This window comes from Terrapene carolina, unplaced genomic scaffold (assembly GCF_002925995.2).
Source record: "Terrapene carolina triunguis isolate 2854851 unplaced genomic scaffold, T_m_triunguis-2.0 Scaffold62, whole genome shotgun sequence".
Lineage (NCBI taxonomy): Eukaryota > Metazoa > Chordata > Testudines > Emydidae > Terrapene > Terrapene triunguis.
Window position 1 is genome coordinate 10,897,895 of NW_020664413.1, and position 17,983 is coordinate 10,915,877.

Sequence of the window (17,983 nt, forward strand, 5' to 3'; positions counted from 1 at the left end):
TCTGCTGTGGATTGGGGGTTGTCTATGCACCTGCCTTTGCAGGCTCAGTCCTGGCCCAGCATTCGAAATAAATTGCCCTGAGTTTCAGAAGTACTGAGAACCCCGGAATTCCCACAGACATCGGGGGAACCGCAGGTGCTCAGCAGCTCTGAAAAGCAGGCCCAGAGTGACACTGACGCCTCTGCCCTGGGCCAGAGCTCTCCGAGTAAGGGGCTTCAGCAGCAATTGGTGTGGGGCAGAGTAAAGCAACCAGGACGGTCATGACGGATGCTGGAACTCTGGCCTCGCCTCACACCTGTGGGGAAGACAGGCCTTCAGACACCCCCCTCCCGCCTGCATTGCACTTTCCAGCCCAGGAGCAAAGAACCATTTCACACCTTAGCGCTGGGGGGAACTGAAGCCCAGAACGGGGAAGTAACTCATCCAGTGAGTTGGTGCCAGGGTGGAGAATGGAAGCCAGATACCGACTTTGCTCTGATCCCCAAAACAGCCCTTTCCAGCTCCATGGGGGGGGAGGAGGGGGCAGGAGGGACTCTAGCCACGTGCAGGAGACCCAAGGCTATTTATTTTCATTAAATATGTAGACTAAATAATGAAATTAATAAATTTTCAAGCCAAACGTGTATTAATTCTAATGAACAATGCCACATTATGCAGTATTCATTTTTGAAAGTTTATAATAAGCGATGCTCTGGGGGGAGGGGTGGGGGTGCCGCAAGGTGGAAGTTTCGCCTAAGGCACAAAATATCCTTGCACCGGTCCTGTAACCAGTGATGTCACAGGGATAACTAGTGGGCATGAAATGACTCGAGGGGATTAGCTACTGCTACAGCTACACTTTGCTCATTGTATTAGTATGGTGCTGTGATTTTTCTGCCCAGCGGTTAGCCTTCCTCAGTGGGCAATAATTCCCGGGGGCAGGCCACTCCCTGGGGACAGCTGAACAAAGCATTCTGCTTGTGCCACCTCCTCAGGCCCTGCTGCCGATGTGCCCCCTGCACCCAGGGCTGTGCTGGCGTTACGCTCACTGGGGAACTCTGCTATGGGCAATGAATCCTGAACAGGGAAGTTAGGGGGTGGTGCACAGCACATGAATGGTGCAAGGGAGCGCAGGAGGGGGATGGGGAAGAGCTTCTGACCCCCACAGCCAGGGGTCAACACATGCTAAAAACATACTGCGCTCCACCACTATCTTACAGCCCAGCAAAGGGTAACCATAGCTGGCCGATGAGTCCATTATGCCACTTGCCTTGTGGGCCAGGCCAGAGGCTAGACTATTTGCCCTGCATGCTCTACCTGCAGGGACGTTATTAAAACAACTCCCCGCACCTCTAGGTTGCCTGCCATACGCACCACTATTGGCCAAAAGGCAAAACTTCAAATGTGTTTGTGTATGCACTGGACCGTGACCGGCAACTATCTGCTGAAGACACCAAACCACTCCTACAACCAAGTCAACAGGGAACTGGAAACAGACATTTGTGAATGGTGCCTTGTGTAGCTTGTCGCACGTTATACCCCGGGTTACAGTTGCTCTGGGTTTTGGCTCAAAGCTAGTGTAACCCCCACACCTTCTGGGTGTGGTGTTCTGGCCCATCTAGTGGCACCGAGACCACTCAAAGAGAGAGAGTTAAATGAGTCTGCTCTATGGCCTTAGCTAAGAGCCAGTTGGCTTTTAGCTCATGCTGTGGAGGTTCATGCACTAAGCTCCAGAGGTGCCCGGTTTGATCCCGCCTGCTGACGACTGGGGTCTGTCGGCTTTACACTAGCACTTCTAGACACAAAACTCCTCCTGATAGCTCCATTGAGCACTGCAGTGCTGGCACCTTGGCAGAGCACAGCTTTTGTCTGGCTGCAAGGCATGCACTGGTGCAGCCAACAGCAGCAGGGAGGCAGTACAAGGAGTCTAGTCTCAGCACATCAGGGCAGAGTTGCCCTCTGGAACATCAGCTGATCGTTACAGGATGACTGACCTCCTGCACCATGGCACCAATGCCACTGCCCTGTAGGAGCCACACAGCCACTGGTCCCCTTTGAACTGCTGCACAAGGAGTCGTGCCAAACCCTGCCCCCTCCTATGCAGAAGAACAGCATCAGAACTGCCATGATTGCGATGAGAGGAAGCCAAGCCTCTGCATCCCTGAGTGTTTTAAGCCTCCTGGAGCCTGAAGAGAGGCTAGTCACTGCACCAGGCTTGGGGTTCCTAGACACCACCTGCTGTCTCCTGCCTGAGAGCTGCCACCTGTTGCTCTCTGGCTGCCTAGCCCCTGGTGCAGTGTTGACCTTTCAGCCATCCCCTGGCACTTAGGGTATGGCTGCATAGCTGCTAGGAGGTGGAATTCCCAGCATGGGCCAACATACACATGCTAGTGCCTAAAAATAGCCGTGGTGGCATGGGGGTGGGGGCTAGCTTGGGCTAGCTGCCCAGGTACATATTGGTGTGACATGGTGACCATCCATACGTTCATGATACAGCAGTTTTCATATGAGCAACTCTGTAATATTACCACAATTTGTACAGCCATCTCCCCCCAAATTCTCACAGAGAACTGGTCCCCTTCTTCGCCTCCCACCCCACCCCAGCCACAAGCCTGGCCCCACCTCCTCTCCTGACTCCCTACTGCTCGGTTCTCACAAATGAGTCATTCAGGAAGATCTCTGCAACCACAGCTTCCACCGATGCTGACAGCCTGCGATTTGCAGAGCTGCAGCAATCCCTGCTCAGCTATTTTTAGTAGTGTCTCTTGGAGCCCTTCAGCATTTCCATTAGAGCAGGGGGCAGGGGGCTGTAAACATCCTCAAGACGAGTTGTTTATGGTGAGAAAAATCAGTGCTGCTGTTTAAATAGGCAGGGGGAAAAAAATCAAAAGGGGATGCCTGGGACCATGCCCCATTTCCAGAGGGAAAAGCAAGTCAAACCAATGAAAATCATTTGTTTGTGCTTTTTCCTGGCACATTTCCTGCCGTTGACTAGCTCGCATGAGCTGTTCAGGGCAAAGTGACAGAGTCAGCAACACAGACCGGAACAGTGGCAGCTGTACTGTCTTGTATGTATTTTCCGCCGCCAAAGGCCTGTTGCAACATTCATATTGGGCCAACGTTGCAGCAGTCAGATAGAATAGCTTAAACCCTGTGGTAAGGACACGGACAGGAACCTTCAGTCTCTAAAAACCATCAGCCATTTGGTACCAAAAGCAGGGGCGGCTCTATGTTTTTTGCTGCCCCATGCACGGCTTTTGGCGGTGCGCCTGCGGACGGTCCGCTGGTCACGCAGATTCGGCGGCATGCCTGCGGGAGGTCCGCCGGTGCCACGCCTTCGGCGCCCCGCCACCAAATTACCGCCGAAACCACAGCACCAGCGGACCTCCCGCTGCCCTCACAGCAACTGGCAGGCCGCTCCCCGCGGCTTGGCGCCTCAGGCACGTGCTTGCTGTGCTGGTGCCTGGAGCTGCCCCTGACCAAAAGCACAGGCCATTACCCCACCGCTCATGGAAGAAGACTGCGCTTGTAAGTACCAGGCTGTTCTAGCCTCTTGCATAACACAGGATTCCCCCAGGATGCCCCTCCATTTAGCAATATGGGAATGCCGGGCTGGTTGCCACAACTGTGTCCCACGCACCCAGTTGAGAACCCCTGCACTAAGCCGACATGGGACATTTTCAGCAGTCACCATGGCTGCAATTGCTTTTTTGGATTTACCTAAATGTAGAGCTCTGCTTATAAGGGTCTAAAACTGATCCATTTATGCTTACAAGAGTTAAAAGCAGGAGCCTCCCAAAAACGCATTTGCTGTAGGGAATGCCAGGGAAATACTGGACGATACTGATATCATATATGCACAACAGTTTTATTTTTTTAATATAAAAAAAGATTCTAAAGACTGCAGAACACCTGGGTCCTAGTTTTTTACACAACTGCTTCCAACACCCCGTTTAAGCTAATTTTCCCCTAAAGACTTGCAATGGCAAGGTCTCCCCTGAATTTGGCCTAGTCACCTCGTCTACTGGTATATGTCTGAAGCTGCAATATGGCACTTGTTTCGCTGAGCTGGAGGGTTTAAGGTCTCCAAAAAGCTGGGGTATGAAGAGTTCCGCACCTCTCAGAGTCAATGAGCCCAGGAGCATGTCTTTGTGTCCAGGAATCATACAGCACATGCCCTGCTGAGCCACTTGTCTTTACTGTGCAAATAACAGCCTTCTGTCAATGATCAGTCTTGCTTTAAAGGTATTCTCCACTGAAAAGGATTCCAGCTTCAATTCAGGAAGCAGCAACAAAGTCAAGCAATTGTCCACAGCACTCCAGTTCTGGTTGCGTCAGATTTCTCATATGCAGTCAATCAATTGTGCCATTATAGGACTTACTTAGCTTGTTGAATGTGAAATCTAAGCTATGCGTAGAAATAGGCTTTCGGTAAAGAGGATTGGATGCCTAAAAAAAAATCAAACAGAAAAGAATATGAATGACAGTAACACTGATACGAAACCACATTTGCTCAGAGATAAATCTCCATTTGGTTTCCTCTGGAATGTGTTATTCAAATACAAAGAGAAACTGGGTTGCTGTGGTGTCTTCATAGGAAACCTGGTAGCAGACTGCACCAGTGTTCCATCTAATTCAGTAGCCTGTCTCCTTATTCTAGGAGAATTTCCTAGAACCTAGAGGAGATAAGGTTCAAAGATAAGGCAAAGCAGCGTGCCCAGGAAAACCTGCAGAAGCCGTTTCCTTATTGACATCTCCAATTGGCAAAGCTAAACAGGATGGGGCAGAATCACCACAAAAACCATCTTATAGTTTCGTCAAAAAGACAATGTAAATTTTAAGTAACAGGATAATCTTCAATGCAACTATAATGGGCTTGCTCAAAGTTAGTACTTCTAGTCTGCAATGGGTAGTTACAATCTAGACTGTAAATTCTGTCTCCTAATGTGTGAGTGTACAAAATCTAAGACAACAGAGCCCTGATCTCAGCTGGGGCATCTACTACTGTAATATCAATATTAAAATTGAAGACTGAACAAAATATTGCTGAGTATTTGGATTATTCCCTTATGCAGGGTGCAGCATTATTCCCTTATAAGGAGCTGCAATTAACCAGAGTAAGAGCACACACAGCTCAATGGGGCCAGACTGCCCCAGCCCCACCCTGCAGCACACCTGCGTGAAGCAGGGCACAGTTTTGCCAATAGCATCTTCATATCAAGTCAGACAAGTCTTCCTTTAAGTCTGACATCCTCATCATGAGCCTCTATGTGCCTTATGGCCCCCCATCCCCAATCCATGAACCTTCTCCTACCCTACCCCATGCAGCCCCCCTCACCATTTCATATCTCGCCCGGGAGCGTTCGCTTTGGAATCTGGCAAACTCCCGTCTGTCGTGAATGGTGACAAGCAGCTTCCAGACAACCAGAAGTACAATTCCTATCAGTAAGATGCTGCCCACCACGGACAGCAAGATGGTCAGGGCGTTGGGTGCAGAGCCACACTCTAGTGAGGAAAAAAAGAAAATTAGCTTTGATGAGGGACATGCCCTAACATGGGCTGTGCACTGGGTAACATTAGACCATTCAGATGCGGGGAGCAGAGAGAGTGAGAACGCCACGGACTCTGATGGAATCGCTCCTGATTTACACTGCTGTCACAAGAGGTTTACCTTGGCGTTGTCCTTTCTAGCTGAAGTTTTAAAGAGATTTTCTCCAACACAAATAGGGGAAATCCTGCCCCATTGACATAAATTACAAAACTCCCATTGACTTCAATGGGGCGAGAATTTCACCCAACATTTGTTTACGATCTACTGCACTGCTGCCAGCAACACCAGCCATGTTTCTGTAATGCAGGAGGACCCAGTGCAAGCACAGAGGGTTAAGGGCTTAGTACAACTGACAAAGTGCCAGGGGCAAGTGGCTATTTCAGCTCCTGGACATCCCTGAGCATGAAAATAGGAGCTCATTAGAATCATTAAGTGAGTCTATTGAATAATGGCTCTGCTATTTCAGTCAGGCATAAGATGCTGCAAGTGCAAAATTTGCAGTCTCTTGAGGCCAGGTCCAGAATGGCTTATGCCACAGGAGACATGTGCAGACTTGCTATTGTGCCAATCTGATCGGTTCATTTCACAACACCACAAGGGTGCTTGTTTGGGAAAATGGCTTGCAGCTTATTAAAGTAATAAACGCTTCACATGCCAGAAACACAGCTGCCTTCAGCCATGGTCTAGAGAGACCAGCAGGATCACATGCTAGTGGACACATATACATTATACGCTACTTGGGCTAGGATCAGTGTTTGGAAATAGAAAAAAAAATCGATAGTTGCTGTGGTTTATGAACAGGAGTTTATGAGCAGGAACACTGAGAATCTCACAATTAATTCAGCTGGCAGGTGACTGTATAGGGCTATATTTGGAAACTCAATACACTGGATGCTTTTTAGATATGACAATAGATATTTCTGATTTCTTCAGCCAGGTTTGTGATAAAGTTTTGCAGTCATCTAATGCCAATATTAGAGAGGAGCACGGGCCATGAAATTCAGCATTTCGATCAGGGGTGTTGGTTCTCTAGCCCAGAAGCGAGTTCCCTGGCCGGGGAGGCTAATCCCCGGCCCCTCCCCTGTTGTCCCTCCTCCCCCGCAGCCTCAGCTCGCTGTGCCGCCAGCGCTCTGGGCAGCGGGGCTGTGAGCTCCTGCCGGGCAGCGCAGCTGTAAGAGCCATAGGCCTGCCCCGGTGCTCTAGACTGCATGGCAGTGTGGCTAGCTCCAGCTGGGCAGCGCGGCTGCCAGTCCCTCTGAACGGCATGGTAAGGGGGCGGGGAGTGCGGGTGTTGGATAAGGGGCAGGGGGTCACGGGAGGCAGTCAGGGGACAGACAGCAGTTGGATGGGGAGGAGGTGCTGGGTGGGAGGGCGGTCAGGGGACGGGGAACGGGGGGTTTGGATAGGCGTGGGAGTCCCAGGGGGCCTGTCAGGGGGCAGGGATGTGGATAGAGGGTGAGGCAGTCAGGGGACAGGGAGATGGGGGGGTTGGATAGGGGGTAGGGTCCCAGGGGGAGTGGTTAGGGGCGGGGAGTCCTGGGAGGGGGTGGTCAGGGGACAAGGAGCAGGGGGGGTTGGATGGGTGGAGGGTTCTGAGGGGGGCAGTCAGGGGGCGGGAAGTGGGAGGGAGCAGATAGGGGGCGGGGGCCAGGCTGTTTGGGGAGGAACAGCCTTCCCTACCTGCCCCTCCATACAGTTTCGGAACCCTGATGGGGCCCTCAGGCCAAAAAGTTTGCCCACCCCTGCTCTAGTCAATGCATTTTAAATCATCCAGATTCCTTTGCTCTCTTCAGGACTGGCTTTCAGCCCAACCAGTTCAAGCAGCTGTTTGGGGACCCACACAGTTAGGGGCTTTGTACCAGCTCGGCTGACAGGTTGCACCAATTTCCTGCCTCTTCCCCCCACACTGTGGAACTAGAGACTGAAGTGACTCACCTCACCTCCACTCTGATACCACAATGGAGTCACTCGCCCAAAATGATTGTGACCCTTCAGTGCTCCTCAACTGTCCCCCACTGCTGTGTCTCCCCTTTCCCTTCACTGTCTCGTGCTCTGTTTCACATTTGGGAGGGAAATCTCTGTCACATGTGCCCTCTCAGACTCCCCCCTCTCCTCAGTGGTGTCTCTCCCAGAACCCACCTCACTCTTCCTTTTGGTGCCATATCTTCCGAGTACCCCTGTTACCCCAGTTCAAAAACACACCCCATCATGTCACAAGGAGGCCGACACTATGTCTAGGGACAGGCAGAAACAAGGCAGCACGCACACACAATGCCACCCTAGAGCCTCTCTCTACCCCATCTTGGTGGCCTTGTGACAGATTTATGTTGTAACAGCCTCCCTACTGTGGGAGAATTTAACAGCAGGACCTGGAAAATGGCCTTATGTGGGACAGTAGAGATATATGGGCTTAGGACCAGAGGCGGCGGCACTGACATCCTGATTTTCCGCTCCCCATCTAACCCAGTTTAGAGTTCCATGAACCGTAAGGTCAGCCCGGACTCAGTTTCCCCAAACATCGATCTTAGTTTCCTTAAAAGCCTGTTTCGGAGGAGGGCTCCAAGCTTTCTCCTTACCCAGAATCTGCTAAGGCCGCAATTACTGGAGAGCGCTTAGCCTTTCTGACGAACAGACACATTCAGCAGCAGCCTAGCACCTCTCAGGAGCTGGCATCTTATATCAAAACAAAAAACAAATGCAGAAACAACCTGGCTTTTTGAGGACGGTGAGATTGGACTTTCCACTGGGAAGTTCCGAGTAGGTGAACTTCATCACACAGTCATTCATGGGGTAGACACACAGGACCGAGTGCTGGTCATCTGTTTCTGGAATGAAATGAAGAACATTCCTGAGGTTCTGTTAGCAGTGTGAGAGAGCCCAGTGCATCTCAAACACACGTTAAACAGTGAAGACATTCTGTAGCATTTGCTGGTATGGCATCTCCACACGGTGATATAATGTTCAGACATTTGTTGTTCAGCTGTTTTCTTTCTGCAGGAAGAAAAGCCTCTACCATTCAAAGATCTGGCCTCAGAGCTGGATGTGTTTTCTGGAATTCTATAACTCTGGGGACTTTGAATTCCTTTAAATACGAGGAGCTTCCTGTTGGTACATATGGTGCACATTACGGAACAATTCAAATAGCTGAAATAGAAGAAACCATTAACACTAGAGGGAAGAAAAAAAACCCACAACCCAACCACGGTACCTTAGCTTTGTATCTATCATCTGGACACTCTTCTATGAATACAAGTAAATGGCAGTGAAGGAAATGTCTGGGTGGGTTTAGCCTACTTCATACAAAGAGAGAAATTAATATGGGTCTCTGAAAGAAGGTCAAGCAAATCAGAACCTTTGAAAAATCCCTTTGCAAGTTCAGCAGCACTTCCCTTCACATACTGGAGGAGTCGGGAGAAAATACAAAACAAAGAGAGCCTGGAAATGAGCGCAATGTGATTATGATTTGTGGGGAAGGCTGAGGTTTAAATAGAACAACAACAGAGCACTAGCAAACATGAAGATCTGGAGAGATGAAAATACTCAGTACTGACATCCTTCAGTGACGGGCAGTCTACAGATACCCAGATCACCACATCAGGGAGCCAGTGTGGTCTGGTGGGCAGGGCACCAGCTTAAGCATCAGGAAAATGGGGTTCTAATCCCCTACCTACTGCATGACTTTGGGCAAGGCACTTCCCCTCCCAGCTTTTGCCCTATTTAGGCTGTAAGAGATGGTCCTTGCCCTGAAGAGCTCACTATGGGTATGTTCACCCTGCAAATCAGAGGTGTGATTGCAGCTCGAGTAGGCATGCCCATGCTAGCTTTAATCTAGCTAGTGTGGCTAAAAAGCAGCAGTGAAGATGCAGAGGCACAGACCCCCGCATGGCTAGGAACACGAGTATATACCCAGGGTTCCAGGCAGGCTTGTACAGCCATGCTGATGCCTCTGCCACCATTCACTCTTTTTAGCCACATTAGCTAGATTAAAGGCAGGGCGCGTATCCCAAGCTGCAATCACACCTCTGACTGCAAGGCAAACATACCCTGGGTGTTTCTACAGTGCTTTGGCTGGGATTTCTAGGCACAAGCGTAACACAAGTAATAATTAACGATCATGCACACGAACATTTTGAAGAGGTTAAACTTGCACTCAGTGGTGCATGTAACAGTAAGATACTCAGGGCAAATATAAACGCTTGTCTTTCGACAGTACCATCCTATGCAGGTCAAAAAGGCAGCCATTTTTCTTTTCCTTTCTCTTGCTCTTAAATTTGGAAAGCTGTGGATAAAGTGATGGATATCGGTCCATTTTATGAGGAAAGCAGTGAACTGTTGACATAAATGAGGATGTTATTAAAACCACAATCCATCGCTCGACTTGCATTCCAAATGTGCTGAATTGTTTTATCTCCGGAAATAATCAGGAGGTTTATTTTTTCAAGACCGAGACGGAAGTGGGGAGTGGGGGAGGAATAAGTTGAGGGAGAAAAGGTGAAAGTGGAGGAGTGGCAGGAAATTAGAAGACTTGTTTGAAGTAGGAATTTGTTTTGTTTTTTGAATGTGCCATAGAAGACAGAGCAAGCTGTTTGTGCTACTGCTGCTGTTCTAACTAAAAGCTCTGTCCGTGGTTTCTTTGGAAATCTTGTCATTGCAGGGAAGTTATAATGTGGGTGCAAAACCATCAGTTTGATTTCAAATGTGCTGCCCTGGCCAGTCTCAGTTCCAAGTAGAGCTTTGTAGCGTTTAAAGCAGAGGGCTGAATTCCATGTAGAATTAAGATCGGTGAGCTGGGGTACAAATTTCAGAGTATTCACGGTTCCCCCTCAATCCCCACTGGGGTCAGTGCGACGTTTGCACCATCATCAAGGGGAGAATACGGCCTTTGTGTACCGACTAAGCTTGTAGGCTGGGATTTGCAAATGAGCCTAAGGGAGTTAGACACCCACATCCCATTAATTTGAAATGAGAGCAGGACAGCTAACTTGCTTAGGCACCTTGAAAATCCAGGCCACAGTTACCATTGCTCGTAGTAGCTGCTGAGTGCCTTACTCAGATTCAGTATCAGTGGGAAAATGATCACATTTATGAGCCTGCTACTTCACCCTATTATTTTTCGTCCTTCTGCATTTCCTCTGTCTCCCTTTTCCTTTCTGACTTTGACCTGGCCTCACTAGAGAAATGATTACCCCTCCGTTACAGTAACTGCTGCTAACCGTGCAGTGATACAGCTGCATCCATGTTAACAACACTAGTGTAAGTAAATCTCAACATTCCAGCCTTTAACAAGCATCTATAATGTGCACTATATAGCGTGAATATACTGTCAGCCAGGTTTTGGTCTCAGTCTTAACAGGCTTCAGATCCTCTAGTACTTGAAATTAAAAAAAACAAAACAAAACAAAACAAAACACAGCTCCCGGCCAAAACAAGAAAGTTTAAAACTAAACCTTGGCTGTTAGTTCCCCTGCCCCATCTTCCAAAACAGCAGGGGAGCTTGCAAACCACAGGCATGATTCTGTGCTTCTACCCAGCGCCATCTCACAGGGTACAAGTCAGCACAAAAATGTGGCCATGTGTGTTGCAAGACTTAGGCTATGTCTACACTACAGAATTAGGTCGGATTTATAGAAGCCGGTTTTATAGAAACCGGTTGTATGCAGCCGATTGTGTGTGTCCCCACCTAAAATGCTCTAAGTGCATGAAGTCGGCGGACCGCGTCCACAGTACCGAGGCTAGCGTCGACTTCCGGCGCATTGCACTATGGTACCTATCCCACAGTTCCCGGAGCCTCCGGCGCCCATTGGAATTATGGGTTGAGATCGCAATGCCCGGATGATGCAAAGCAGTGCCGCGAGGGGTTCTGGGTACATTGCGTCAGGCCCCTCCCCCGCCGTCACAGCAACGGCAGACAATAGATTCGCGCCTTTTTACCTGGGTTACCTGTGCAGACAACATACCACGCCAAGCATTGAGCCCGCTCAGCTCAGCTTACCGTCACCATATCTCTTCCGGGTGCCGGCAAACGTGGGACTGCATTGCTAAACAGCAGCAGCAGCTTACTGCCTTTTGGCGGTAGACGGTGCAGCATGACTGGTAGCCTTCATTGGCGATCTGGGTGCAGGCAGCTGTGGGGCTGGCAGCCGTGGTGCTGCATTGCACCAGCCCCTTGCCTTTTGGTAGAAGATGGTTTATTACGACTGGTATCCGTCGTCGTCGTACTGCAGCGGCTGTCGATCATGGGCACCCGGGCAGACAATGATGGTTATCAGTCGTAGTATGCTATTTTCTGCCAGGCGCCCTGTTGGCTCATTGCACGTTAGCAGAGTCGTAGCATGCTATTTTCTGCCAAGTGCCCAGTATTGTCTGCTAAGCACCCAGAAGAGGCCGATGGCGATCTGGGTGCTGGCAGACATGGGGCTGGCAGACGTGGGGCTAGATTGCTACACAGCAGCAACCCCTTGCCTTTTGGGCAGTAGATAGCATATTACGATTGGTACCCATCATTGTCATATTGCAGTGGGAATCAGATCGTGCAATAGACCTGAAGGCTTACTGCCAAGCGCCCAGTATTTGCTGCCAAGCACCCAGAAAATGCCAAGGGCTATCAGTCATGCTGCACCGTCGTCTTAAGATGTAAAAAATAGATTTATTCTCCATTCATTTGCTTCCCCCCTCCCTCCTGCTAAACCCAGGCTTTTGAGTTCAATCTTGGGGGGGGGGGCATTCTGTGTGCCAGTTGTTTGTGTTTCTCCCTGATGCAAAGCCACCTTTCTTGATTTTAATTCCCTGTACCTGTACGCGGTGTCACTCGCCCCTCCCTCCCTCTCTCCCTCCCTCCCTTCTTCCCCTGGTCCGTCAGATACTACTTTCGCGCCTTTTTTCAGACCAGACGCCATAGCCAGCACTGGGATCATGGAGCCCGCTCAGATCACCGCGGCAATTCTGAGCACTATGAACACCACGCGCATTGTCCTGGAAAACATGCAGAGCCTCCTGGACATGCCAAAGCCAAACCAGGACCAGCTGAGGAGGAGGCGATTGCAGCGCGGCGACGATAGTGATGAGGAAATTGACATGGACCTCTCACAAGGCACAGGCCCCAGCAATGTGGAAATCTTGGTGTTACTGGGGCAGGTTCATGCCGTGGACCGCCGATTCTGGGCCCGGGAAACAAGCACAGAGTGGTGGGACCGCATCGTGTTGCAGGTCTGGGACGATGCCCAGTGGCTGCGAAACTTTCGCATGCGTAAGGGCACTTTCATGGAACTTTGTGACTTGCTTTCCCCTGCCCTGAAGCGCCAGAATACCAGGATGAGAGCAGCCCTCACAGTGGAGAAGCGAGTGGCGATAGCCCTGTGGAAGCTTGCAACGCCAGACAGCTACCGGTCAGTCGGGAATCAATTTGGCGTGGGCAAATCTACTGTGGGGGCTGCTGTGATCCAAGTTGCCAGGGCAATGAGAGACCTGGTGATATCAAGGGTAGTGACTCTGGGAAACGTGCAGACCATAGTGGATGGCTTTGCTGCAATGGGATTCCCAAACTGTGGTGGGGCCATAGACGGAACCCATATCCCTATCTTGGCACCGGCGCACCAAGCCGCCGACTACATAAACCGCAAGGGGTACTTTTCAATGCTGCTGCAAGCCCTGGTGGATCACAAGGGACGTTTCACCGACATCAACGTGGGCTGGCCGGGAAGGGTACATGATGCTCGCGTCTTCAGGCAGTCTCTTCTGTTTCGAAAGCTGGAGGAAGGGACTTTCTTCCCGGACCAGAAAATAACCATTGGGGATGTTGAAATGCCTATCGTGATCCTTGGGGACCCAGCCTACCCCTTAATGCCATGGCTCATGAAGCCGTACACAGGCAGCCTGGACAGTAGTCAGGACCTGTTCAACTACAGGCTGAGCAAGTGCCGAATGGTGGTGGAATGTGCATTTGGCCGTTTAAAAGCGCGCTGGCGCAGCTTACTGACTCGCTCAGACCTTAGCGAAAAGAATCTCCCCATTGTTATTGCCGCTTGCTGTGCGCTCCACAATATATGTGAAAGTAAGGGGGAGACATTTATGGCGGGGTGGGAGGTTGAGGCAAATCGCCTGGCCGCTGATTACGCGCAGCCAGACACCAGGGCGGTTAGAGGAGCACAGCAGGGCGCGGTGCGCATCAGAGAAGCGTTGAAAACCAGTTTTGTGACTGGCCAGGCTACGGAGTGAAACTTCTGTTTGTTGCTCCTTGATGAACCCTCTGACCCTCCCCCACCACCCTGTTAACTCTACTTCCCTGCAAACCAACCACCCCACCCTCCCCTACTACCCTCCCCCCTTCGAGCACCACTTGCAGAGGCAATAAAGTCATTGTTGCTTCACATTCATGCATTCTTTATTACTTCAGCACACAACTAGGGGGATAATTGGAAAGGTAGCCCGGGATGGGTGGGGGAGGAGGGAAGGAACAGGACACACTCCAATTTAAAACTTTAAAACTTATTGCACTGGAAATCATCTAGGGTGGAGTGAGTGGGTGGCCGAAGGCCCCCCCACCGTGTTCTTGGGCGTCTGGGTGAGGAGGCAATGGGACTTGGGGAAGGCTGCTGGTTACAGAGGGGCTGTAGCGGCGTTCTCTGCTCCTGCTGCCTTTCCTGCAGCTCAACCATACGCAGGAGCATATCACTTTGATGCTCCAGCAGCCGGAGCATCGACTCTTGCTTTCTGATTACAAGTTGACGCCACCTCTCCTCTTCAGCCCGCGTTTCAGCACGCAACTTCTCCTCTTGAGCACGCAACTTCTCCTCTTCAGCCCGCGATTCAGCACGCCACCTCTCCTCTCGCTCATATTGGGCTTTTTTAAAATCAGTCATTGACTGCCTCCACGCATTCAGCTGTGCTCTGTCAGCGTGGGAGGCAGTCTGAAGTTCAGTAAACATTTCGTCACGTGTCCTTCGCTTCCTTCTTCGAATATTCACTAGCCTCTGCGAAGGAGTAAGATTTGCAGCTGGTGGAGAAGGGAGAGGTTGTTAAAAAAGATACATTTTAGAGAACAATGGGTAGACTCTTTCACGTTAGATTTTGCTGTTCACAACATCACACAGCACATGTGCTTTCGTTACAAGGTCGCATTTTTCCTCTTATATTGAGAGTCTCCTGGTTTGGTGTGAGAGATCACTCACGCAGTGCCAGGACACAGATTTCAGCTTGCAGGCAGCCATGGTAAGACATATAGTCTTTGGGCTTTTTTAACCTTCTTAACATGTGGGGATGGTTTCAAACAGTTCTGCCCTCATTTCCCATACCAAGCACCCGTGCCATTTAAAATGGGTTTGCAATGTAAAAGGAGGGGCTGCGATTTCAGGTTTAACATGCAGCACAAACCCAACTAACTCCCCTCCCCCTCACACCCAATTCTCTGGGATGGTCACTTCACCCCTCCCCCCCACCGCGTGGTTAACAGCGGGGAATATTTCTGTTCAGCAGAGCAGGAAGGGGCACCTCTGAATGTCCCCTTAATAAAATTGCCCCATTTCAACCAGGTGACCGTGAATGATATCACTCTCCTGAGGATAACAAAGAGCGATAAGGAATGGATGTTGTCTGCATGCCAGCAAACACCGGGACCATACGCTGCCATGCTTTGTTATGCAATGATTCCAGACTACGTGCTACTGGCCTGGCGTGGTAAAGTGTCCTACCATGGCGGACGGGATAAGGCAGCCCTCCCCAGAAACCTTTTGCAAAGGCTTTGGGAGTACATGAAGGAGAGCTTTCTGGAGATGTCCCTGGAGGATTTCCGCTCCATCCCCATACACGTTAACAGACTTTTCCAGTAGCTGTACTGGCCGCGATTGCCAGGGCAAATTAATCATTAATCATTAAACACGCTTGTTTTTAAACCATGTGTAATTTTTGCAAAGGTACACTCACCAGAGGTCCCCTGTGTGCCCTCAGGGTCTTGGGTCAGTTCGGGGGTTACTGTTTCCAGGTCCAGGGTGACAAACATATCCTGGCTGTTGGGGTAACTGGTTTCTCCGCTTCCTTGCTGCTGTGAGCTATCTATGTTCTCTCCATCCTCATCTTCCTCGTCCGCCGAACCCGCTTCCCCGTTTGCAGAGAGGGACTCATAGAACACGCTTGGGCTAGTGGTGGCTGCACGCCCTAGAATGGCATGCAGCTCCGCGTAGTAGCGGCATGTTTGCGGCTCTGCCCCGGACCTTCCGTTTGCGTCTCTGACTTTGTGGTAGGCTTGCCTTAGCTCCTTAATTTTCACGCGGCACTGCCGCGCGTCCCTGTTATGGCCTCTGTCCTTCATGGCCTTGGAGATCTTTTCTAATGTTTTGCCGTTTCTTTTACTGTTTCGGAGTTCGGCGAGCACTGCTTCATCTCCCCAGATGGCGATCAGATCCTGTACCTCCCGTTCGGTCCAGGCTGGAGCTCTTCTGCGATCCTGGGACTGGGACTGGGACTCCATCATGGTTACCTGTGCTGATGGGCTCTGCATGGTCACCTGTGCTCTCCACGCTGAGCAAACAGGAAATGAAATTCAAACGTTCGCGGGGCTTTTCCTGTCTACCTGGCCAGTGCATCTGAGATGAGAGTGCTGTCCAGAGCGGTCACAATGAAGCACTGTGGGATAGCTCCCGGAGGCCAGTAATGTCGAATTCCGTCCACACTAACCCAATTCCGACCCCCTAAGGCCGATTTTATCGCTAATCCCCTTGTCGAGGTGGTGTTAGGAAACCGGTTTAAAGGGCCCTTTAAGTCGACAGAAAGGGCTTCGTAGTGTAAACGTGTCCAGGCTTAAGTCGATTTAACGCGGCTAAAGTCGACCTAAACTCGTAGTGTAGACCAGGCCTTAGGCATGAGAGTGGAACTTCAACCTACACCCCTGCATTTTCAGCCTTCAAACAGACACCAGACTAGTCACGTGAAAGTAGCTTTTTGTGAAGCTCTCTGTGAAGAGGCTGGAGGGATTTAAAGTGGCCTGATGACCTTGCAGCTTTTGCAGTGAGCTGTTATTAAATGTGGTGTCACAGACCCACTGTTTGAATCTCTTGGTGCTTGTAACAAGGCTGGAAATAATACGGGAAAAGGTAGGAACCCCACTGCTCACGTTGTTTAAAACTAGCTCAAAGCATGTGAGAAGGAAATAGACCCCGGATGGCAGATTGGGAGGAAGCTGGAAAAGGACAAGGTTACCTATCACATTTTCACCACAAATTGCTGATTCTACAAGCGGGGTAGGGGGGGAAAGAACAGTAAAAAAAGTTACAAATCTGAAAGGTTAGAGACGACTTAATTTATCTGCGCATTCAGAAAAGGCCGTCCGTTCCACCCCAATGTCCTCATCTTTCTATGCCAAGACCCTCCCTTAAAGCTCACTTCTTCCAAGAGGCCTAGAAAACAGCCCACCTCGATGAAGTGTTCATGTTACAGACACAAGGAGGGAGTGTGCCAGAAAAAAAAAACCAAACACAAAAATGCTGCTCTAACAAGATACTTGCTAACTCTTCCTGCTCAATCACTTTCCATTGGGTTGCATCCTGTTCCCCTTACTTCCTGTATTAACTATAGCCAAAAAGTACATAACATAACTCAGGTGGTCTTCATATTCTTTACTCCTAGGTCATTTGTGCACTAGGGTAGCCCCGGACAGTGTAACTTCATGGCTGCCCTAAATATTGCTGTCTGTTAACAGTTCTTCAGGGCAAGGATCTTGTCTTCTTACCTATCTATAATGGGCCTAGACATCCTTGGTATTATGTATATAAAAATATCTTTTAAAGTAATTTTTGCTTCATTACATGGCCAAAGCTTCTGAATCATGATTAATTTCTCCTGCTGAAGGATTTATTTGACTGGGATCTTGGCAAGTTTTGGCAGTGCAGACTGGTATGGGTGCATCACTTAACCAAGACAGCTTCCTATTAACTCTATGGATCACAATGTAACCAGGCATGCGAGTTTTGCATTGTCCCTGTCGTCATAAACTCTCCCATTTACTCCTGCCTCTGTAACAAAGCAGAGAAAAATCTAGGTGTATCTCTAAGACCTTCTAGAGGGAAGAAAGAGTGTAGACTCCCACAAGGCAATTAATTGAGTATGAAATTTTACTTAATAAAACGTTGATTCAGAAGATAGAGCCAAGATAGCAGCAATCCTCAAAAAGAAAGCTGACAGCAAAAGTGCAACCAGTCTGACTTACATAAATATCTGGAAGAGATAAAACCAAACAGAGAAACCTATTTGATTAACAAAAATGGTTCTTCACTATTAAGAGACTAGGTAGAAAACTGGTTGATTTTACTTTTAAAAACAAATCAGTTGCATGCTCATAACGTACCACGTGAAGTGAAATGTAGTGTTTAGATTCTGAATTCCAGATCTAATCTGAATCTAGTAACATTTACTGTGTCAAGATTACAAGTGTTATGTGTAGCTGATATGGATAAGAGAATAAAC

General features: G+C 49.6%; 1 protein-coding gene across 1 annotated transcript in view; it reads right to left on the reverse strand.

Moving 5' to 3' along the window:
• Positions 1–3,833: 3,833 nt before the first annotated feature.
• The window catches only part of ITGB5 (integrin subunit beta 5), a 111,962-nt gene continuing 97,812 nt past the window's right edge, over positions 3,834–17,983 (reverse strand). The window contains exons 13-15 of the mRNA XM_024215832.2: positions 8,239–8,355; positions 5,318–5,484; positions 3,834–4,428 (exon numbers count right to left, since the gene is read on the reverse strand). Coding sequence (XP_024071600.1) covers positions 4,333–4,428; positions 5,318–5,484; positions 8,239–8,355 — 380 coding nt within the window. The 3' untranslated portion in view covers positions 3,834–4,332. The remainder of the gene's footprint in view (positions 4,429–5,317; positions 5,485–8,238; positions 8,356–17,983) is intronic.